Genomic DNA, 24,592 nt, shown 5'->3' with positions numbered 1-24,592 from the left:
AGAGATAACTTAAATGCCTGCATCCTTTTCATTCTAGAAATAAGTATTTCCCTTTTATGTTTCTTCCATACTTGTTGACTTCTACTTCATCAACTTATTTTTCAATTATTTTTTATGATCACAATTTAAAGTAGAGATTCCCAGAATGCAGCTTTAAGATGTAGGATTTAAGTCTGTATGATTATTAAAGAGTTTTCTAAACTTTAATCTATAAGCAGCAGAGAAAAAAAAAATGAAGATTAGCAACAATCTTACCATTTATAAACCAGATAAAGAAATGGAAATTTATATGGAATGAATTGGTTTTAGAAATGTCATTTATGTGTTTTATGCCAACATGTGCAAGTTTACTTACCTATTAATTATGTTAATGGTGCTTTATTTACACAACATTAAAAGAATACTTAATTAATATCTACCAGTTGTTTGAAGGAGTCCAATTCATCTTATACACATCCATTTTGGAATGGTTTTTGTTAATTAGGTAAAAGTTGGGGATAAAGAAATAGATGTGATGAGTGGCTTCAGACTTTATATCACCACCAAGCTTCCAAATCCAGCCTATACCCCTGAGATTAGTGCTCGTACATCCATCATTGATTTTACTGTCACCATGAAAGGCCTAGAAGATCAGCTTCTAGGGAGAGTCATTCTAACAGAAAAGCAGGTATGTAGACAGATATTTGTGAGTAAATTTGTGACTGTTTATTGAACTACATATTTAATACAGGGATAGATAAAATAAGCAATTATGTGGATACATTATATTATAAAGCCTTCTTTCCCTGTCTCTCTCTCCCTCTCCCCTTTTTTGCTCTAACAATTTTCCCCCCACAAATTAAAACAATTTAGGTTTCTATGAGAATAGCAACTGACATATTTTAAAGGTGTTCCTTACAACACCTCCAAATAATTCTTTTAATTGATTTTGTGGTTTGTACAAAATAGAACAGTGTATTACTTTTTTATTTTTCTGTTCACTGCCCAGAATTCCATTGGAAGATAGGCAGCCATATAAATCTGTTGAAAAAATAAAATGTAACCAATAGATGCTAAACAATAAAAGTTTTTTTATGTTTAGCTGGCACATTTTTGTTAAACAGAGATTCTAGGAAGAGATGACAGCTAATGAGTTCATAGTGGGTACTGAGGGGAGTTTTAACTAATAAAAAGCTAATAAAAGCACACCTTCAAAACTGCTGTTTGCTTTTAGAGAAAATCATCCATTCATTTAAAATAAATGGGAAAGCCCCGAGGAAAGATTTTTGTTACACTCATTGTAGACATAGGATAATTAATTTCCCTACCTTCCCCAAGGTCTCTCAAATTATTTTCTTTTCTTTCCATGATTAGTATTTATATTTGGCTTTTAAAAAAATATTTGCGTATAAGAAAAATCAGTAATAGAAATAGAATCAAGTGAATAAAAGGAATTTACAAATGTGAAGTTAAGATTTTTTCATATTCTTAAGTGATTAAAGATATTTGAATATCTTTGATCCCCAATAACTAGTAACCACTATGCAGAAAATAAATGTCAGGAATAATATACAACATTATTATTTTGTATTGGACCAGCGTGGCAGATTATGGTCTATTCCTTCCACATGCCAATACAACCTCAAAAATGGCCGTCATTCCCCAGAGGCCCTAGGGCAACTACCCACTGCAGTGGGAAGACCTGCCAGAAGCAGAGGTTGCTAAGAATCACCAGGTTAAATTAGACTGCCTTTGGACTTTGGACATTGGAATGGTCAACATTCAAACAATGAAAATGGACGCTCGATTAGAACTGCTGATTGAACTCAACAATATGCATTGGAATATTATTGGATTATGTGAAACATGATGAAAAGGCAAAATTTTAGTTGAACTTGATAAATCTGGGCATTTACTCTACACTAGAGGTACAGAAGATGGATAATGTGGCAGAGTTGGTTTTCTCATCAACCCAAAGCTGAAAGACTCTGTAGAAAAATTTGAATGTGTACCAGATATAGTAGCCCAATGCATCATTCAATTGAACAAACAATACAAGCTTCAAATCATTCAAGCTTACATACCAGCAATAAACTATAATGATGATGAGGTTGAAGAGTTTTACAACAATGTGGCTCAGCTGCAAGACAAAGAAAAATGCTGATTACAAAATACTAATGGGAGACTTCAATGCAAGAATAGGAAGAACAATACCTGGAGAAAAAGAGACTGGCTCATCATATATCTAAGAAATACAGCTTTTTCTCAAGATAGAGATATTGCCAAAGACATTTTCCTACCATAATATGATTTTAGTACCATCTTTTATCTCATCCCTTCAGCTGGAGGTTAAACAAAACATTGCAGAAAGAAATAGTAATGGAACATTGTAAAAGAAGTTAATATTATTTTGACAATTGATATATTAAAACAAGATGGAAATACCACAATCACTTATAATTTTGAAGATGCAAAAATATTTTAACAATATTACTCTAATTATATAAAGAAGGAGAAAATTTCCTGGCAAAAATGGATGAATATTTAAAGAAACCAAATTTACCCAAGATTAGAGAAAAACAAAAGTAATTAATGAATGCACCTATGACAACAAAGAAAGTTTGTGAAGGTATAAAAAAGGTTAAAATAGGGAAAGTATTTGGACTAGACGGCTTACCAGCCTCTTATTATTTGAAGTTCAGCTACTACAAATGTTGCAACATATAATGAACTCTATTTAAAGATTGGAAAGATACAGGACAGTTGGATGAAGGTTAATCTTGATTTGTCTTGATGTAGAAAAGGCCTTTGACAATTTGAACTGGATTTTCTTGTTTAAAATTTTGAAAGATATGGAGTAAACATTGTGATTATTGGAATCAAGGAAAAGGAATATAAAATTGGTTTATTTGACCAAAGTTAAAATAGATAGGTTGCTATTTCTAGAAAATTTTAAGGGATCTTTTTCTGATCAGGACTGGATGATGATATTTCAAAATTTTGCTTATACAAGTGTTATATGAGAAAGACTTTATTTGCTGTTGTAGGATCCAATCTGGGTTGGTCACTGGGACCAGAGATTTTGTCTTCCAAGCTTTCAGACTCATTCATGGAGCCTAACTTCAGGGAATTTCTCTCTATCAGAATGTGTTTGCTAGAGAGAAGTTCCCTGAAGATGGGCTCTAGCATGAATCCAAAAGCTCGGAAGACAAAACTTCTGTTCCCGGTGTCTGACCCAGATTGGATCCTGCAACTTTATGTGCTATATTTTAAATTTATCCAATCAAAGTTAAAACAGTTATGTTATTATCTTCCATTGGTTTTTTTAATGTCAAAATTTGAATGATAAGGTTGGGAGGATTTGTTTAATGACAGAAAATGAGATATACATGTAAAAGGAAGGCATTTTAGTAGGTTTATTAGATTAAGTTTATAATACATAGGTTGTTTTGTGGTAATGGACTTTTCCTGTTAGGATGGATGATGAGTTTTTAAAGATTTTTTTAAAATAGAGAATGCAATGAAGTTTGGATTGAAGATAACATGTTTAGTATTTTAAAATAATTTTATCTAATGTGTAAATTGATTTACTGTATACTTCACAAAAGGCACAGATAATTGTGAATGGAAAATTAAAAAAAACTTAAGAGATATAGAAAGGGACCAGATAAGGATGCCTTGTCACCATTGCTATTTATTTTAGCTTTGGAAGTATTGAATAGAAACATAAAATGAGATGAGAAAATTGCTGGAGTGAAGATTTTAAAAGAAATTTATAAATTACTGGCATTTGCAGATGACCTGGTGATAATTTTGGAAGATCCTCTGGAAGGAATAGAAATATTAATGAAAACCCAAAAGATTTGGGAGCATTAGCTAGCTTTAACATCAACGAACAAAAGATGTCAACAATGATTAACATCAGAAATAATATTAATTGATGGAAAGAACACTGAGAAAAAAGAGAAATACTTGTGTATCATTATGATTATTATTAATTGTATATTATATGAAAATAATTATGTAAAGACATGGAATTACATATTGATGTACCATTTAAACTAGCAGAAAAATATGTCTAAGTTTGTATGTCAAGGGGGAAAAAGGGTTAAATATAAAATACTTTAAAATATAAAGGGATGAGAAGAATTTGATCTGCCTAACTTGAAATTACCCTCTGCAGCCTGCTGCTTAGTCTGGAGGAAAAACTAGATTTTGCTGAGGAAGAAAAATATCTTAGAAAGGCATGAACTGAGATTCAGATGACATGGTTTTCATGGTAGATAATGTGAAGGCTAATGTAAATTTTAGGAATTATTATATTACAAGTGCCATATTGAGAATATTTATGTTATTTTGTATTTATTTGGTTTGTCAATTGCTTACAAGATAATAGGTATAAGTAAAAACATAGTTATGAATACATGGATACATATAAGAAAAAATAAATAAATAAATAAAAGAAACAATAGGACAGGGACAGTAGGCATGTTGGTGCGCTTATGCATGCCCCCTACAGACCTCTTAGGAAAGGGGTGAGGTCAATAGTAGACAGTCTAAGGTTAAAGTTTTTGGGGTTTGGGTAAGAAACCACAGAGTCAGGTAGAGTATTCCAGACATTGACCACTCTGTTGCTGAAGTCGTATTTCCTGCAATCAAATTTGGTGCGGTTAACCTTGAGTTTGTTTCTATTGTTTGCTCTTGTATTGTTGTGGTTGAAGCTTAAGTATTCACTGACAGGTAGGACATTGCAATGTATGATTTTATATACTATACTTAGATTGGACTGAAGGTGGCGTAGTGCTAGGTTTTCTAGGTCTAGAATTTCAAGTCTGATGGCATATAAGGTATTCTGCAACGAGTAGAGGAGTGGAGAACTCTTCTTGTGAAATATTTCTGGACTTTCTCAACTGTGTTAATATCAGATACGTAATGTGGGTTCCAGATTGATGAGCTGTATTTGAGTATTGGTCTAGCAAATGTTTTGTATGCTCTAGTTAGTAGTGTAATATTACCAGAGAAAAAGCTATGTAAGATTAGATTAACAACTCTGAACGCCTTTTTGGCTTAGTTACAGTGGGCTCTAGCACTTAGATCACTAGAGATGAGTACTCCAAGAACCTTGACAGAGTTTGGATCATCAACAAGGTCTTGACTATTCAGCCTGTATTTTATCTTCGGATATTTTTTGCCAATATGTAAGACAGAGTATTTGTTTGTTGAGATTTGAAGTTGCCATTTGTTTGACCATTCTGATACATAGTCAAGGTCTTTTTGAAGGGTAGCAGTATTGTCTGTGGTGTTGAATAGCTTTACATCATCTGCGAAGAGAATGCAGTTACTCTTAATGTGATCACAGAGGTCATTTATGTAGAGTATGAAGAGAGTTGGTCCTAGAACACTGCCTTGGGGGACACCACTGTTGACAGGTACATAATTTGATAGGATGCTCCCAATTTTGACCATTTGTTGTCTGTTTGACAGGAATGCTTCTTTCCAGTTATGCAGGTATCCAGATATACTGTAAGATTTTAGTTTTAGGAGTAGTTTATCTTGTACCACTGAATCAAAGGCTTTACAGAAGTCTATGTAGATTGTGTCTATTGCTTTGCCCTGGTCGAGTTGTGTAGTCCATATGTTTTTGCAGTGTAAGAGTTGCAGATTGCAGGATAGTTTTTTTTCTGAAACCAAATTGTTTATTAGAGAGTAGGTTGTTTGTCTCTAAGTGGAGGATAATGGATTGGTTAATAATTGATTCCATGACTTTACAGGTGATGCAGCATAAAGAGATTGGTCTGTAATTTTCAACTAGGCTGGGGTTTCCCGTTTTGAAGATGGGGATGACCGTGGCTTGTGACCATAGTTTTGGCAAGGAGCTGGTCCTGAAAGATTTTTCAAAGATTATGCTTAGAGGTTTGGCTATGGCAGTGGATAGCTTTTTAAAGAAGTAGGCACATATTCTGTCTGGTCCAATAGATAGAGATGGTTTTAGATTGCGTAGTGCTTTTTCAACATTGTCTTCTGTAAAATTGATATGTATTAGATCATTGTAGTTGTCTGTGGTTTGACTAGGAAATACTGGGCATGATCCATTGCTGTTTACAAATACTGAGCCAAAGAATGTGTTAAAGAGGTTGGCTTTAATGGTGTCATCGTTGCAGTCTTTACCATTAGGTCCTTTCAGGGGTAGGATGGACCTTGAATCTTTTAGTTTGTTGTTTACAAAATTGTAGAAAGCGCGGGTGGAATTGGTGCGTAGAAGGTTTTCTTCTTGTTTAATGTGATAATTGGTGCATTCAGTCTTTATCTGGTGGCATGAATTTTTGTATTGGCTTTTGAAGTTGGCAACGTGACCAGATTTGTTTTTCCGCCAAAGTGATTTCTTTTTGGATTGAAGCTTCCTTATTGTTATGGGTAATCTGTTTTTCCTGGTTTTGGGAGTTGTTATTGGTACATATAGTTTGATGACTCTTTTGATTTCTAGTAAGAATATGTTGGAATGGTCTTCAACAGTATTGCATCCAGTGAATAGAAATTAGCAATCAAGGGAAGGGAGATCATTGATTATAAGATCATAGTTGCCTTTTTTGAAGTTATAATTGGGGATTCCATCGTGGTGATGATTTTTGTGTGGACGTATGTTGAGACAAAAGTAAATCATGTTATGGTCACTGTTGGAGAAGGGTTCTTTAATTTGTATTCCATAAATTGAATTCAAACTATTACAGAAAATGAGATCGAGGCAGTTGTTAAGTCTAGTGTTGTTGGTTACTAGTTGTTCCAGTCTCAGATTTGTTACTGCTTTGTAGAAGGTTGCATGTGTGGGTTCAGTTGTACATTCATTAAGGGTCCAGTTAATATGAGGTAGATTGAAGTCACCAAGAAAGGTAAGCGTGTGTGGGCAGGATGCTGCCCATGTTAGTAGTGTATTTAGCTTGTTTGCATGTTCGATGTCATAATCAGGGGCTCTGTAACATAGTAAGAACCAAAATGTGATATTTAAGGACAGTTCACAGACGATGGTCTCAGGAATAGCAAGCTCCTGGGTTACTTGGATGTTTTTAGATGTAGGGACTTTTTATAGAAGATAGCAACACCACCTCCTCTACAGATTCCATGATCTGATCAGTAAACATGATAATCTCTTACTGTGGTAATGGAGTCAGGGAGAGATGCATTGAGCCATGTTTCACAGACAAATACAATGTCGAATTTAGCCATATTTAGAAATTGAGGTATTTTATTTACAAGGCTTCTTGCATTGAGCAGCTTGCATTTAAGGCCAGTTGTGGTTGGAATAGAGGTAGTTAGGGGCATGTGTGCCTAGTTTTGAGTGATGTTGGATTGGATGGGGTGGGGTTGGATGTGGAGTTGTGGTTTGTGTGACTTTCTTTTGATGGAATCAGCTCTGTAGTCAATGTATAGGTCCTTTTCTCCATTGTCTAGACGGTTTTTGAGTTCTGCGCGGAGTTCACGAGAGCGGATTCTTTGCAGTATGGGTAAATCTGGTCTTGAGCGAAGTGAATATAGAATATAGAACAAATATAAAACCAGATTGCCCAAAAATGCCTTTATGTTTCTCAGAACAGAAGCATTTTATGGGAAAGAAAAGATAGTTAAAAATATTCTAAAAATATGGTTAATTTTTCCGGAATTGTTAGAACAGGAACACTGAGAATATAAGATGAAATCAAAAAGAGCAATTGACTGCAGAGGAATTTAGTTTATGCTTTTTATATGCACAGTTAAAAGAAAGATTTAAGATACATAATAAGACATTTGAAATTGAAAAGCAGAAGACAGTATTTGAGCTAAGTACAAATGATGAACATGTAATTGCTAAAAAAAGCCAACTTTTATTGAAATTTGAAACCCAAGAAGAGCAAGTGAATATTATATGATAAAACTTTGGACACATCATACTGATAGATCAATGAGAAAAGTTTTGGTTAAAAGCATTGCTATAACTTAAAAGATATATTTTGTAAAACGATGTACTATTGGTATATGACTACCAAAAAATTGTCCAGAATGTATAAAATTGCCTCAGCTGTGGATTACATGGAGGGTCATCTTTTCATGCTTGATGGACTTGCAAGAAAAGCCATACTTAATCACGATTGTTCCTTATTTCTTTATTTCTAATATTTGTGTTGTTTTTAGCTTGTTAAAAAGTTGTTTAATAAAAATTATATTTAAAAAAATCCACGATAAGCCAAGGTTATTTGCATCATCCTCATCATCTAAATTATACCATCTAATTCATAAAAAGTCTATTATTTTGATTTGAGGAAAAAAACCAGATCATACTTTTCTCATTTGTATTTGTGATTTGTGTTGAATTCCACTAATCAGAAGGTCAAAGAAAAGAGGATAAAAAAGAGTATGTTGCCCTGAGCTTTGAATCTAGTAGATAACAGGATATTATTAGCTCAAATCAGAGTATTATGTCTGATCTTAATTGCATTTCTGCACCTGTAAGGGATCAAATTTATCATGGTTTCAAACTAATATTTGAATTTGGCACTTAAAAGTAATAGGAGAAACTAGGATAATTTATGAGAATTTGAGGAAAGCTAGCTGGAGATAATTTATTTCTCTAAATTATTTTAATTCCTAATTTTTAGTTAATTCCTAATTTTTTTTTTTAAAAAAAGCTTTCCTTTGAACTCCTATTTTGTAAAGTGAAAAACAGTTTCTGCCAATGGCTTATTTCTTCATAATGTAAATAGCAACCTTCAAGGTTTGCTTTAAAATGTGATTTTTATTAGCCAATGAGGATGAACTTAAATTCTCCCTCGGTGCTTGCTGAGAGCTCAAAATTAATCACATTTTCCAAAGCAAGTGATGTTTTTATTTGAAAAAAAAAATGTGCAAGTTAAACATAACATCTATTTATTGTCTTGCTTAGATTGGCTGCAAAGTTGACAGATTCTTTTTTCACATAAATTTAAATAGCTTCAAATTGTGAAAGAACTTTGCAGTGAGTTAAAAGAAAATGACTACATATGATAATACATTCTAGGTGATAACGTGTTTAGTTAATTATCAGGATGTCATTCCTGCCAGCAAAAGGCTAAATCCATTTTTCTAGTTTTAATTCTTCCTTTTAGTATCTCATTTAGTAACGAATATTACATAGTGAGATAAGATGAGTACGGTGATATTCAGAATATAATAGTAAAATCATTGTTCATGGCTGTAGGTGAAATTAGCTTCTATTGTCCAGAGAGGAAAAACTTTTAGACATAAGATCACATAGTAGATCTTTGTAATTATGTGTACTTATATCTGGAAAATGTCTTCTCAACTATTTTCATTCCAGTTTGAAATAGCAACCAATTAAAACAAATAGAATGTTCTCTGATTGCTTTCCATGTTTTTTATTCTTTTGCTTCAAAGCTAATACTCAAATTTTCTATGACTGCTTGTCCAAAGAAAATCTCATAATTCTCCTAAATTACTTTCATCATCTCCAATTACATTTGTTTTTTTCAGACTGCCAGAGGTCACTTTTTTTAAACAGGAAAGGCATCTTAGCTCATATTCAAGTTATATTCTGCACAATAAAAGAGATTTAGAATTAGATATAAACTAATGTTACTTTTGATAGTAAAACCTGGGTTAAATTAATTATTTTCATCCAGGCTATACTACAATATACACACGGTATTTATAGATCTAAATACAACATAACATAAGTTGTTGAACCCCAACCTTGACAATATTTGCTACCCTTTAAAACATTCACAATCTCTGCCTGAAGCTCTCACCTCATTCTTCCTAATGATAGCACCAGTGTTGTGTATGCCACCTGGGGAGACCCTATGTATGAAACATTAAACATGAATAGCGTTGAATTATTCATCTTTAAATCCACTTAATGTAGTAATCAATGTTATATCCTGTGATCTATATGCTGAATGAAAAATTCATGTGGTAGTGGGTTCCATGAGATACTTACAGGCTCCATGCTGAGTATACTTCCAATCCACTTCATCACATAATTTCAAACATTTTTCTACCCACCCTGTTTTGGCTCCTAGCTCTTTCATCAAAGTTATGGTGATGACTGCCTGGGTTCTGCAGTCTGAATAGGAAGAATTTGATTGTGCTTACTTGGATAATCTTAATGGAGTTGGTTGTAGTTCAGAAAATGATTTCCTCCCTCCCCTGCTCTGAGTAGTCCTCTAGATCAGGGTATGCGATCAAGGGCAGCGAACATCACAGGAAATTGACATTGGTAATAATACTTGGCTACCAATTTGGCAGTGCATTGGTACTATACTCTAGATCGGGGGAAGTCAACCTTTTTATACCTACTGTCCACTTTTGTATCTCTGTTAGTAGTAAAGTTTTCTCTAGCCGCCCACTGGTTCCACAGTAATGGTGATTTATAAAGTAGGGGACAAAACCCCTACCACCCACCATGAAAGCTGAAACGCCCACTAGTGGGCGGTAGGGACCAGGTTGACTACCACTGCTCTAGATGCATGTATTAATTGGCCTGCTTTCAACGATACATTACACTGAAGTATGTCTTTATGAACTGCTTTAACAGGAGTTAGAGAAAGAGCGAACTGATCTTATAGAAGATGTGACAGCTAACAAAAGGAAGATGAAAGAACTGGAAGATAACTTGCTGTATCGACTGACAAGCACACAAGGCGCTCTGGTGGAAGATGAGAGTCTCATCGTTGTACTTAGTAACACAAAAAGAACAGCAGAAGAGGTGACCCAGAAACTGCAAACATCAGTTGAGACTGAAGTACAGATTAACTCAGCTCGGGAGGAATACAGGCCAGGTGAGAGGATTCTCCCCCTCCCGAACTAAAAATCAAAATTGTAGTTATTGCTTGGACTGTAGAATATTAAAATCAAAATTAGCCAGGCCCCAAGCCTATCTTGAGGAGGATTTGAGAGCTTTAATGGTTCATGACAATTTCCTTGCAATTTTCCTTATCCACAGAAATTAATTGACAAGGAGAATTGAGGCTCTTAGAACTGCAATATTCATCTGTTGTCACTAGTAGACTAAAGATAAGTAGTCCTCGACTTACAACCTTTCATTTAGTGACTGTTTAAAGTTACTGGAAAAAGTGACTTATGACCATTGCAGCATACCCATGATCACACGATCAAGATTCAGGTGCTTGGCAACTGGCATGTGTTTATGACAGTTCACTGTCCCAGGGTCATGTGATTATCATTTGTAATCTTCTCAGCCAGCTTCTGACAGGCAAAGTCAACAATGGAAGGCAGATTCACTTAACAACTGCAGTGGTTAATTTAACAATTGTGGCAAGAAAGGTTGTAAAATGAGGCGAAACTCACTTAACAACCATCTTGCTTAGAAACATAAATTCTGGGTAGAATTGTGGTCAAGAACTATCTGCGCAGGGGAATAAATCTCTAACATCTAAAATTTTGCAAAAAAAAAAAAAGTCCTTTTATAAGTGAAGAATGGCTCTTATTGAGTAGTAAATATGAACAATGAAAGAAATGTCATTTGAAACTGATATTGCAGTTTTTTGAATATGCAAATGAATACTGTACAGTGATGTAGTAAAAACAAAAAACACAAAGGGGGTTGTATCTGTTTTTCTTATTTAAATAGAGAATGGTTCCAGTGCCCAAAACCTGTTTAGCTATTTATTATCAGACATTAATTGTCATTATGAGGTTTTATAATTACAGATGTAATAGTTGCTGTGGTTTTACATCTCTGCTGATCCAATCCAATCTTGTTTTGTTCAGTTGCTACCAGAGGCAGCATTCTCTATTTTCTGATAACGGAGATGAGTATGGTAAATGTCATGTATCAAACTTCACTTCGGCAGTTTTTGGGCCTGTTTGATCTTTCGCTTGCAAGGTAACTTTGATTATTTCACATTTTTCACAATCTGGATTAACAAAAATTGGCACAGCTTTCATACAGCTGAAAGGATGTGATATAGCCATTCTTGTGTAGAATCTGCAAACCTATGTCATTAATCTCATAGTTTGAGAACAGGTTCTGCAGTACTTAAGGCATAAAAAAAATGTTTGATCATAAAAGACAATGGGAAAGGAAGAACGTACACAAAATGTGATCTAGAATACCTCTTAACTTTATTTCTTGGCTCTACAAAATTGGTCTACACTGCAACTTTCCTTAAATACATACAGTATCTTTCTCCATTTTAATTTTTTTGCCATGGGTTCATTTCTTTATGATTTAATATTCATAAATGCCTCATTTTTTTAAAACATTGTTGAGTCCCTTGCAGCTTCCCAGTGTAATAATCATGCTAAGCAGCAATTCCTTTTCTGCCCACTGGGTGGGCTCGTACATGTCTCAGGTCTAACTTTGTTTCTGATGCCTTAAAGCTCTTCTTTTCTGTCGCACATAGCACCATTTCAGACTTTCTTTCTTAGAGCCATGGAACATAGCCTTCCAATATCCTTAAGTCATCTGGCTGATGGAGAAAGAAAGAATATTCTGCCCTGGGGAATACGAGAAGAAAAAAGTAGCAGACAGTGTAGTCTTTTCTTTAGTGATTTCTAATGAGATCTCATTTTAAGTATATTTCTGATTATCATTCTTAAGCCTCTCCAAGGACTTTATTCTCAGAGACAAGGAGGCTTAATAAATAAAAATCCTACGCAGAATTGAAATATTCTCTTTTGTTATGTGTTGACATAGCAAGCACTGATCTGCGTTCAAAAACTTCAGCTTGCATTCTCTAAAAGGGCCTGAGAAAAAGAGAATAATTCAGAGGAAGCGGAATATATAATAAGTACTCTGGAGGGATTGGACTTTAAAAGAGTTTGGAAAGCATCAAGTCAAAAATAATTTCCCAGGAGAAAAAGTTCTTCCTGTATGCAAAAGTGGGCAGAAGTAACTGCTTTTGCCTTTGCAATGAGATGACTAGATGCTGAGCATATTGCTTCCTTCACTTTGAGGTGTATATCTCCAATAAAGCTGAAGGGGACGTGTCAGTCTAATGCAGTGGTTCCCAAACCTTTTCAGTCCACCGCCCCCTTGGTGCTACAAACTCATCCTCAATGCCCACCACCCAGGAGTGGGATTCAAATTTCTGTGGGCATGGCCTAATTTGAGGGTGTGGTTTGCTGGTCACGTGATTGGGTAGGTGTGGCTTGCTGGTCACATGACTGGGTGGGCGTGGCTTGCTGGTCACGTGACTGGGTGAGTGTGGTTTGATGACTGGCAAACCAAATACAAGTGGTCCTCACTTAATGGCCGGTTGCTTAGCAAGTGTTTTAATTTATGACTGGCCTCCCCAGAACTACTTGACCTGTTTCTGGAGTTTTGACAGCCATGCACACACACATATACACATACTCCCTTCCAACCCTGCTGGAGCAGGTCATTGGACTAGAATTGGCAAAGCATCTCTGATTAGATTCTAGTAGTGAATAAAATCTAATCAGAGATACTTTGCCGATTCTTGTTGACTTGTTTTATTTGTATTTCTTTGTTTTATGTTGCTGAATTGCATTAACATGTGTGTTCCTTCTTGTGCAGAACCCAGAAGCTTTTGTGATTCTTTGCAGCAAAAATTACTGACCTCTGGCTTTGCTCTACTTTTCAAACGTGCCAGCACTGCCGCATTCTAGGTGCCGGCCCCGCAGGTCCACCCCATTGAGCCCACTGCACTGGAGGGACCTGCCCAAGCAAGTCTGAGCGGAGCAGTGCACTAAATCAATGGGGTGAGCCTGGGAGAGGGAAAGAGAGAAAGAGAGAAGGAAGAAAAGAAAGAGAAAAGGGAAAGAAAGAAAAAGGGACAGACGAAGGGGGGATGGAAGGAAGGGACAGAAAGAAAAAGAAATAAAGAAGGAGGGAGGGAGGGAAGAGAAAGATAATGAGATATCTATTCTAGTCCAATCACCTGCTCCAGCAGGGTTAGAAGCGAGTGTGTGTGTGTGTGTTCTCCTTGTAATTTATCAGTATATTTTGGTTTTGCCTTCTTCAGAATTGGCACTGTAATACATTGGGGAAAAGTAATTTTTAGGGTGGAGATCTGGTCCAATGGATCCTGTTTAAAGCCTCAACAAAATGTGAGAGCTTCCTGATAGTCTTGACCATGTTTCATTCACAAAACCTTTAATAGAAGCCAAAGAGGTTTCAATGTGGAAAAGGGCCTCAGTCTAAACTAGGCCTCATTTCAATCTGATGCATCAGGTCTCTCTCTCTCTCTCTTTCTCTCTCTCTCTCTCTCTCTCTCTCCTCTCTCTTTCTCTCTCCTTCCTTCCCTCCCTCCCTCCAAGACTGGCTTTGCTCTTCTTTCCCGATGTGCCTGCTTTGAACATGGATGGATGGATGGATGGAGAGAGAGAGAGAGGCAGGCAGGCAGGCAGGCAGACAGATAGATATATTGGTAGATAGATAGATAGATAGAAAGGGGGGCATGGAGGGGGAGGGAGAGAGAGAGAGAGAGAGAGACCTGATGCATCAGTTTGAAATGAGGCCTAGTTTAGAGGCCCTTTCCACATTGAAACGTCTTTGCCAGCATCTTTGCCAGCACATTGAAACATTTTTGGCTTCTATTAATTAAAGGTTTTGTGGACGAAACATGGCCAAGACTATCAGGAAGCTCTCACATTTTGTTGAGGCTTTAAACAGGATCCATTGGACCAGATCTCCACCCTAAAAATTACTTTTCCCCTATGTATTACAGTGCCAATTCTGAAGAAGGCAAAACCAAAATGTACTGGTAAATTACAAGGAGAACACACACACGCACATACTCCCTTCTAACCCTGCTGAGCAGGTGATTGGACTAGAATAGATATCTCATTATCTTTCTCCTCCCTCCCTCCCTCCTTCTTTATTTCTTTTTCTTTCTGTCCCTTCCTTCCATCCCCCCTCTTTCTTTGTCCCTTTTTCTTTATTTCTTTTTCTTTCTGTCCCTTCCTTCCATCCACCCTCTTTCTTTGTCCACTTTTCTTTATTTTCATTTTCTATTTCTCTTCTTCCTTCTCTCTCTCTCTCTCTCTCTCTCTTTCCTCTCTCTTTCCCTCTCTCAGGCTCACTCCATTGACTTCGTGCACCGCTCCAGACGTGCTTGGGCAGGTACCTCCGGTGCAAGGAGCTCAATGGGGTGGAACATGGCGGCGGCAGGATGTTTGAAAAGGAGAGCAAAGCCACTCTGGCTTTGCTCTCCTATTCCCAACGCTGCGTTCGGGGCTCTGCCCCACCGTCCAGAATAGGGCGGTGGGATGTTTGAAAAGGCTTTGCTCTCCTGAACACGGCGGTGGGATGTTTGAAAAGGAGAGCAAAGCCACTCTGGCTTTGTTCTCCTTTCCCAACGCTGTGTTCAGAGTGCCACCCCGCCGCCCAGAACACGGCGGTGGGATGTTTGCAAAGGCTTTGCTCTCCTTTCCCAATGCTGGGTTTGGGGGGCAGAGCTCCTTGTGCCAGAGCGTGCAAGTCAATGGGATGATCCTGTGGGGCCTTGCCTCGAACACAGTGGCGGGATTTTTTCTCACCCCTGAATTATGCCCTGCCGCTCACCTCCAGCGCCCCCCTGCCACCTCTTAGCACCCCCCTGCTGGCCTCCTTGCCTCTCAGCACCTCTTTAAGGCATCCCCCCGCCAGGTGGCGGTACCGCCCACTTTGGGAATCACTGGTCTAATGCATAGCTTACAGTCTAATGTATCAGATGTACAGCTTTGCCCCATACTTTGGACTACAATTCTCATAAATTCCCATCCAGCGTGGGCTTGGAACATAGACACTTTGTCTGTCTATGGTATATTAGAGAACTATGCTTCACATAACATTTCCAGTAACTTACAAGCAAATAAGTGAGAAGATGAGAAATCAGGAATTACTAACAAGCTGATCTCTAAGATTGCAAAAACCTCTTTTAGTGTTAGCTTGATTTTATTTATTTATCAAAAATTATGTGGCTGCGCAACTTGAGCAACTGAGACTCTTAAGTTTCAATTATTGAATTATCAATGAATTATCTTCCTATCCTAGGCTTTAGCCTGTGGAGATAGAGATTGAATTTACATAACATGTTAAGCTGAACATGTAATGCTTTTTGAAACCTTCCTAGTTGTGCTAATGCTTACCAACAGAACCCCTCTGCAATTCACCTTAAGAGTTTTCTCAATTCAGTTGGGGCTCCAAGAGTCAAATCAAATTTCTTGACAGTGAGGACAATTTAAGCAGTGGAAGAACTTGCCTCCAGAAGTTGTGGGTACTACAACACTGGAGGTTTTAAAGAAGAAATTGGATAACCATAAGTCTGAAATAACATAGGGTTTCCTGCTTGAACAGGGGGTTGGACTAGAAGACCTCCAAGGTCCCTTCCAACTCTGTTATTTTGTGATCAAATCCACCCAATGGTACAAGTCCACTAGGTGACATTGCTTCAGGTAAGGGACTCTAAGTGTGCCCATCCCACAGTATATGTGATGACAGATGGCACCAGAGATAGGCAATCCTGCAAAGAACCTTATTTTATGCCACCTGCACTCAGAAACTTTTTGGAGTCAGAGTAGCTCATGAAATAATTATGTTCATGAACACAACAAAGTATACCCCTCCTTATACTACTGCCTTCTGGATCAATTGTAGCTCCTAGATGGTTTTCAGGGACAGTCCTGTAGAGAGCACATTGCACTAATCCAATTGGGAAATGACTGAGATGTGAATAGCAGGAAGTTGAGCCTCCAGATCATAGAAGGGATGCAATTGGACCACAAGACGTTGTGCAAAGGCCTCTTAGGCACAGCTGTCATCTGCTGTCCCAGCAGAGGCTATGGATCACTAGCTTTTCAAATTGCTTAGAGCCGGGGTCCCCAAACTTGGCAACTTTAAGACTTGTGGACTTCAACTCCCAGAATTCTCCAGCCAGCTGGCTGGAGAATTCTAGGAATTGAAGTCCACAAGTCTTAAAGTTGTCAAGTTTGATGACCTCTGGCTTAGAGTAATATCTTAGGGATGCCTTATCTGTAACAATTCTGCCAATCCTGTCTATTCATTTAGTAAGTGTCTGCTGAAGATCCCACATCCCAATATGAAGTGATGGCAGTCTCCCTTTAGTGGTCACTGCATTATGAAAAAAAAAGGAAGGGAGGGCGGGAGGACTAGTAGGGATAAAGATCAAGGGAATCAATTATATGAAGCTAAAACACCTTTCAATCTATCCAAAAGAAGAGTAAACTCTCAGCAGTCCAAACAGTCCTAGCCAGCTGGATCATATTGATCGAACAGTATTTAATGTCATGTTGAATTTGCCTCAGCAACTCTGTTTGCTTTTGCATGAACTCAGTATTATTAAGTACAGCTTTGAAAATGCTTTATTCGTGTATATTTTTACCCTTTCTAAAATCTTTGCCCTAAAGGAATTATATTACTCTTTTATCCTCTCCCTTTCTTTTGAATAGGTCTGTCAAGAGCCCAATTACAAGCAAAAGGATAGCAAATATCATTGAGCATATGACCTATGAAGTGTATAAATATGCCGCACGAGGGCTTTATGAGGAGCACAAGTTTCTGTTCACATTGCTGCTTACCTTGAAGATTGATTTGCAGTGGGGCAAAGTCAAACATGAGGAGTTCCTAACTCTGATTAAAGGTCATAGCAACTACATCACATTCTTAGAGTATGGTCCTGTGCTGTTTTCTCCTTGCCTGTACAAAACAATAATTAGAGATACTAACCTCATGCTTCACAGGGTGGGCCCTATCCATCACTTGATTGAATATTGAATTTGTTGAACTGATAAGCCTTGTACACTGCAACCTGCAAATTTTGTGACTTTCTGGTTTAGGGTTCTAAGTGAAATTTAACGTATGATATTCAACTTCATGCAGAATAGGCGACATAGTCTTAAATTCTAGCATAGGTGTGTAAACTCCCTTTAAGTAAGGGAGAGTTTGTGTATGTGCTTTGTGTGTGTGTGTGTGTGGGGGGGTATTATTATTTTTTCTACTTTTTAAAAAACTTTAAACTTTTAATATATGTATTTTCAGGTGGTGCTTCTTTGGATCTAAAAGCTTGTCCTCCTAAACCAGCTAGATGGATTCTGGATATGACTTGGTTGAATTTGGTGGAGCTCAGTAAACTGAGGCAATTTTCAGATGTTCTTGACCAAGTAGGTACCAGTAGGAGTTGGTATATTTTGTTTTTGCAGTTTGTTTCAATTGACAGTTTAATGGATTTCAATTTCAATGTGTTAATTTGCCTTGGATATATATTATCTGGCAAATGTAGAACTGGAAGCACTGATGTTTCAGAAACAAATGTTCTGAGATCATTACAGAATACACTTTACTACATATTCAAATTCACGTTCATCTCTAGTGGTGATGGTAAACCATAAACAAGCCAGTCAGCCAGCCTTGGTTCAGATCCAAAGGCATAAGGGCATATAAAGCATATTTCACATCCCGGACATAAACTCTTTCAACTCCTTCCCTCAAAACGACGCTATAGCACATTGCACACCAGGACAACTAGATACAAGAACAGTTTTTTTCCTGAAAGCCATCACTCTGCTAAACAAATAATTCCCTCAACGCTGTTCAACTATTACAAAGTCTGCACTACTATTACTGTTAATCTTCTCATCACTCCTTATCACCCATCCCCTCCCACTTGTGATTGTAGGGCTGTAACTTTGTCACTTGTATCTTTACGATTGATATTGACTGTTTCCTAGTAGGATTTGATTGCTGATTGTACCCTATGACTATCATTAAGTGTTGTACGTTATGATTCTTGATTCTTAACAAATGTATCTTCTTTTATGTATACTGAAAGCATTTACACCAAGACAAATTCCTTCTGTTTACAATCACCCTTGGTCAATAAAGTATTCTATTTCTTTAAATAACCTAGTTACATGGAGCTAATGCTTTAAAATTAAACCAGTTCTTTAAATCTAGTGTAAGAACTTGCTGGAAAAATGCTTCTTGACATGTACCTAGGATAAAAGTTTCATCTTTACATTTTGGAGCAAATAAAACTGCACCGTATATTAATGCTTATAGTTCATTACAGCTAGAACTATGAATCAAGACTCATACAGCTAAGAAAGATGGTGATCAGGGGTAGGCTTCAAAAATTTTAGCAAGGCGTTCTCTGCTGGGTGAGCGTGGCGATGGTGGGAGTGGCCTAGTCGGCCTCCTGCATCACAGCCGGGTGGGGTGGGGTACATTTTTGCCTGCCCCGGGCTCGGGAGGCTTTCCTGGAGGGTGAAAACGGCCTCCCTGGGCTCTGGAGGCTCTTTGGAAGCTGGAAAGGGGCCCATTTCCAACCTTCCCGAACTTCCAGGAGGCCTGTTTTTTGCCCTCTCCAAGCCTCCATGCGCACCCTGTACTTACCTGCATCCCAAATAGGCCGCATGGGGACTCCTGGGAGGGGTGGGGTAGGGTGGGCAGGGCCAGCCAGGAGTGGGATTTGGGGTTCTCTGAATTGCACAGAATCTTAGCTAGGGGCTCTCCTGAACCCCTGCGAACCCCCAACAGCCCTACCCTGATGGTGGTCCTTTCAGAAAGGCACACAGAGTCACTCATTCAGCTATCTGAGATATCATATTCTTTGAAAGTTCCAGCCATATAGCCATATAGAATATGCTATTCTCCAATCTTCAAGGTCAGAGAAACATCTATTCTCAAAATCACTGCCCCCTCAGTGTTCCTCTTACTTTGCCTTGGGATGCCACAAGAACAGGGGAGAGGCTGCTGTTGTTGCTGCTGCTATACTGGTGATGATGCTCTCTAGCAAACACAGAAATAAAGCAAGTGCAGCAGAGGGGATGGGTTTGTCCTATGATAAGTGCCTACACAGTGCTGTTTAAACTGTCAGTTTAATGATAGGAATAGCAACCTTGAAGGTGTGTATTGGTCTGCCATTAAGTTAATATTTGACAGTCCAACACCCTCAGTCCATGAAGGGAAAACATTCTACACAAGCCAAGTTTTGGCTTGTTTTGCAACTACTGTTAATATTGCCAAGAAGCACAGAACTCCATGACTGATGGGAGTTGGTAGTCCTTCAGTGTTAAACCTTAACAGGTCGCCATCCATCCAAAGACACTTCTGTGTGACGCAGAATGTTCACGTAGGGGGTTTCTTCCATTTTCCTGTGGAAAACATTGTCCTGCCAGATCACCTTGATCCAACTCAATAGCAGACTGACCCCAAGATGGTCACTCCAACATGAGAGATGTCCTCAACAAATGTTTTTGAATCAGGAAAAGGGGACCGTGTTTGATGAGTCCTATGGAATATGATACTCTCATTGTATTATCAGATCTCACGGACAGAAAAACAGTGGAAAATTTGGTTTGATAAGGAAAAACCAGAAGAAGAACTTGTTCCCAGTGGCTATGATCAAGCTCTGGACTGCTTCAGACGTCTTCTTCTTATTAGGTCTTGGTGCCCTGATAGAACTATTGCTCAGGTAATGTATGAAAGTTTTAATGATAAAATATAGCGAAGAATATTTTTGTAGTTGTTATGCATCACATATACAGTCCTATACATACACAAACACAATCCCAGGAATATCTCTAGCTGAGTCATTTGAAGGGAGAATGGCTTCACTTTCCCGCATGTACATTCATAAGGCTATTATTTTATTTCATTCTTCTTCTATTGCCACAGGAGCAGCACTGTATAAAATACATTTTAGTTCCTCCAGACTCTGGAGAGGATAAAATAACATGGATTTAAAATATACAAAATTTTAAAGTTCAAAGCCAGCATTTCAGACTGTATTCAGAAGCACACTGATAGCAATGCAGTATCTACAGTATTGATGTTGCATTGTTGAAATAGTTTTCAACTACCAGCATATAGATTGCAGAAATGTGTACAAAATAAACTTTCCTAGTTCAAAAGTAGCTTCGAATAAAGTATATGGCAATAAATCAGTCTCAAGATAAACTTTAAAAAAGAACCACAATCGGTACAGCAGCCAAGGGCAGGCAAAGTTTTCCCAGGCCACAATCTCCACTTGCTAATCAAGTAAAAGCCATGAATCAAGGATAATTCTCAAGTAACAGTTCTGCTTCTTCAGGGAGATTTTGTAATCTTGTCAAGAGTCAGCTTGTGGGGGGCGGGGAGTCTCTGCCAAATTTTATAGCTTCTGGAATAAATAATAAGTTACTCTTGCCTAGAGTTCAATTTCAATTTACCTAAGATTCAATTTTAGCCTCAGTCAGGAGTAAGAACTTGCAGTCTTGTCCTGCCCCATGATGGAGACATACAATTAGATATTGTTAGGATATTGTTGATATCTCGCCCAAGTCTCATGCCTGGTTTCACCCATCAATTTCACATAGACATTAAATGAAGGGAAGGGAAGTATCAAGACTCCTGGCATCCCATAAAGGATGATCAAGGGTTCAGGTGCTCAGCACCCATTAACATCAGTTACATCTTTTTAGTCTGATAGGAACTGAACCATTCTAAAATGGTTCTTTGAACTCCCAACCAATTCGGGGGGTCCAGAAAAATTCTATAATCAATGTCATTGAATACTGATGAGATATCTAATATTTCCCAAGGGCTGCATTTTCAAAACCAGCTCTTGTTCTTATGGATGGAGAGAATGTTTTTTCCCCTGAGGTCTAGGCTTTCCCTTAAACTTATAGTAGCGTAAACATAGCCAGGGATATCATTGTATTGTGGAAAATCTCCAAGAAATGAATGAAGCAATGCCTTAAACACTAGCTTTGGGGAAAGCAGTAATTGCACATTGCTTTCCAGTAAACCTCAGTGCTATTTGTGATGAAGGGATTGAAATTGTTCTTATATCAGCAAGTGAATAAATTCCATTTGGCTTCAACCCCAGCTTTACAAATTGGATATTTGTCCTGTTGTTTGCAATGAGAATGCTGAAATGCAAATACTGCTGTAGGCACCTTGTACCTATTAAAGTTTAGTGAGAATCCCACAGACATTATTTTAAACAATAGGAACATTTAGTAATTAGATATATAAAATACCACCACTCACATGGTATAGTAAGATTTACACCACACCTCTGAAATGTTCTAATGAGTTGATTGTACATTCTTGTTTGAACTTATCAAATATCCTGCAAATTCTTCCCTAAATGCTTTATCTCCAAAGACCCTGCATTTTTACTATTAAGTACAAGTGAAACATTAATATATATCTTTTTTAAAAAAAATTAGGCTAGGAAGTACATTATGGATACCATGGGAGAAAAATATGCGGAAGGGGTCATTTTAGATTTGGAGAAGACTTGGGAAGAATCTGATCCACGCACACCTCTCATCTGCTTCCTGTCAATGGGCTCTGATCCTACTGATTCAATCATTGCTTTGGGGAAAAGGTTGAAAATTGAGACACGCTGCGTTTCCATGGGTCAGGGACAAGAAGTCCATGCACGTAAACTCCTGCAACAAACAATGGCTCATGTAAGGCAACTTTTCCATGCTAATTTGGTGTAGGCCACTTAAAAAAACCCAAAAACCTTACAAATTACTAGTGAGGTTTAGCTAAGCATGAATATAGCATAACTAATATTGTTTATGGAATAGACTTTCTCTTTTTATTTCTAAAGAGCAAAAATAGGATTATTTCTAGCCAGTAGCATTCTGAAAATGAAAATGTATTATGTTTTAAAATCAATTACTCCATATATTTTGCTAAATTCTAGGCACAATCCAATACATGTTTATATTTGGGAGCAGATATATTGCTTGGGTGACACACATTTATATTGCAGATAAATTAAGTTGTTACTTTGTTGAATTTCATTTTCAAAATAAAATTGATCATTGTTGGTGATATTGAGTGAAAGATTATGCTAGTTGGATATGTACAAGATGGCGTCCATCCTACCACTAAAAATCAAATCTATTCTAAGTAGCATCCATAGAATTCTTTCATTTTCTTAGTTTATTGGCTCTACTTCAGTTACTTTTGGAGCTTGAAACAAAGTATGATTTATTTTCAAAATACTATGTCAGCACTGAGGAATTGTGAATTGAATATCATTGGAAGGTAACAATAATCTGAATGCATGGTGTTAATTTCCAAAATGAACATGTCTCTTAACATCTTATTTTCTTAGGGTGGATGGGCCCTCTTGCAGAACTGCCACTTGGGTCTTGACTTTATGGATGAGCTGATGGACACTATTGTGGAAACAGAGATAATTCATGAGGCCTTTCGCTTGTGGGTGACTACAGAGGTCCACAAACACTTTCCTATTACCCTTCTACAGATGTCTATAAAATTCACTAATGAACCTCCCCAGGGACTAAAAGCTGGCCTAAAGAGAACGTACGGAGGTGAGTAACTTAGCTTCATCTGTCAAACAGATATTTGATAAATTTTCCGCATAAAATTCAATATTTTATTCAGTTTTTAGCGAGACAAAATCATGTACCTTGAATGATCTTAAGGGTGCTTGGAGTATTTTGATCAGTCAATTTGTTCTGGATTTTCTACTTTAAACATATATAAAATATAAGATAAATGGCTACAAGCATGCCTATAAATAGCTGAATGTTCTGATCATTTGCTAATCAGTAAATTACCAATTCAGGCATGTCTGACTATTGAAAATGATTACTAGCAGAAAGTTATTTTTTTTTTCACTGAGTGTTTTCATTCATATATATTAGCAATAGCAATAGCACTTAGACTTATATACCACTTCACAGTGCTTTACAGCCCTCTCTAAACAGTTTTACAGAGCCAGCATATTGTCCCCAACAATCTGAGTCTTCATTTTACTGACCTAAGAAATTTGGAAGGCTGAGTAAACCTTGAGCCAGTCAGGATCAAACTCAACAGAATTAGCCTGCAATACTACATTCTAACCACTATGCCACCACGGTTCTATTACTTCAAGATTTTTGATTGGTTTAGAGAATTTTGGTTTGATACCTATGTATGGTTGTTCTTTTCAAGTGTAGCATATAAGTGGGAAATATGCTATTATTTTTGTGTAAGTAACTATCATGTAGAAGTTGTGATTAAATGGGAATTGCCAAGGAAAAATGCAGTTCCAGAAAGTCAAAACAAAATAAGAAAGCTTTTCATTAAGGGATTTATAGGAAAGTTTGTTTATAATGGTCAATGACTTTGTTACAGGTGTGAATCAAGATCTCTTGGACATCAGCAATATGGTGCAATGGAAGCCAATCTTATATGCTGTTGCTTTCCTCCACTCCACTGTTCAAGAGAGAAGGAAATTTGGACCTCTAGGATGGAATATTCCTTATGAATTCAACCAAGCTGATTTCAATGCCACAGTACAGTTTGTTCAGAACCATTTGGATGACATGGACATCAAAAAGGTTAATTGGCACTAATTGGCTGGAAATAAATCTCTAGCAGCATATATGAAACTTGAAATAATTTATGATGTTGTCCACCAATCTTCACTCAATGTAATATAGTCAATTAACCTTTAATGTTAAACATTAAATTCACTAGCCTAGATTTAGAGATAAGGATGGATGTCCTGATATCAGATGTAATACATATTGGATGGCTATAATATGCTGTTGGAAGAGAAAGAAGATAGCTAACAACAAGAGAGAGATAGAAAAGTAAATAGGGGGAGGATTCCAATTTAATAATGGAACTGTTTTTGATTCAGTC

General features: G+C 37.3%; 1 protein-coding gene across 1 annotated transcript in view; it reads left to right on the top strand.

The window, feature by feature from the left end:
• DNAH5 (dynein axonemal heavy chain 5) overlaps positions 1 to 24,592 on the top strand; it is a 163,649-nt gene that overhangs the window by 124,756 nt on the left and 14,301 nt on the right. Inside the window, exons 66-74 of the mRNA XM_087961159.1 lie at positions 485 to 667; positions 10,541 to 10,784; positions 11,737 to 11,851; positions 17,383 to 17,573; positions 17,972 to 18,093; positions 20,256 to 20,405; positions 22,147 to 22,392; positions 23,052 to 23,271; positions 24,080 to 24,285. Coding sequence (XP_087817285.1) covers positions 485 to 667; positions 10,541 to 10,784; positions 11,737 to 11,851; positions 17,383 to 17,573; positions 17,972 to 18,093; positions 20,256 to 20,405; positions 22,147 to 22,392; positions 23,052 to 23,271; positions 24,080 to 24,285 — 1,677 coding nt within the window. The remainder of the gene's footprint in view (positions 1 to 484; positions 668 to 10,540; positions 10,785 to 11,736; positions 11,852 to 17,382; positions 17,574 to 17,971; positions 18,094 to 20,255; positions 20,406 to 22,146; positions 22,393 to 23,051; positions 23,272 to 24,079; positions 24,286 to 24,592) is intronic.

This window comes from Notechis scutatus, chromosome 3 (assembly GCF_049901735.1).
Source record: "Notechis scutatus isolate UNSWTSFEM ecotype Mainland chromosome 3, rNotScu1.2, whole genome shotgun sequence".
Classification (NCBI taxonomy): domain Eukaryota; kingdom Metazoa; phylum Chordata; class Lepidosauria; order Squamata; family Elapidae; genus Notechis; species Notechis scutatus.
This window is presented reverse-complemented; position numbering and strand designations above follow the sequence as displayed.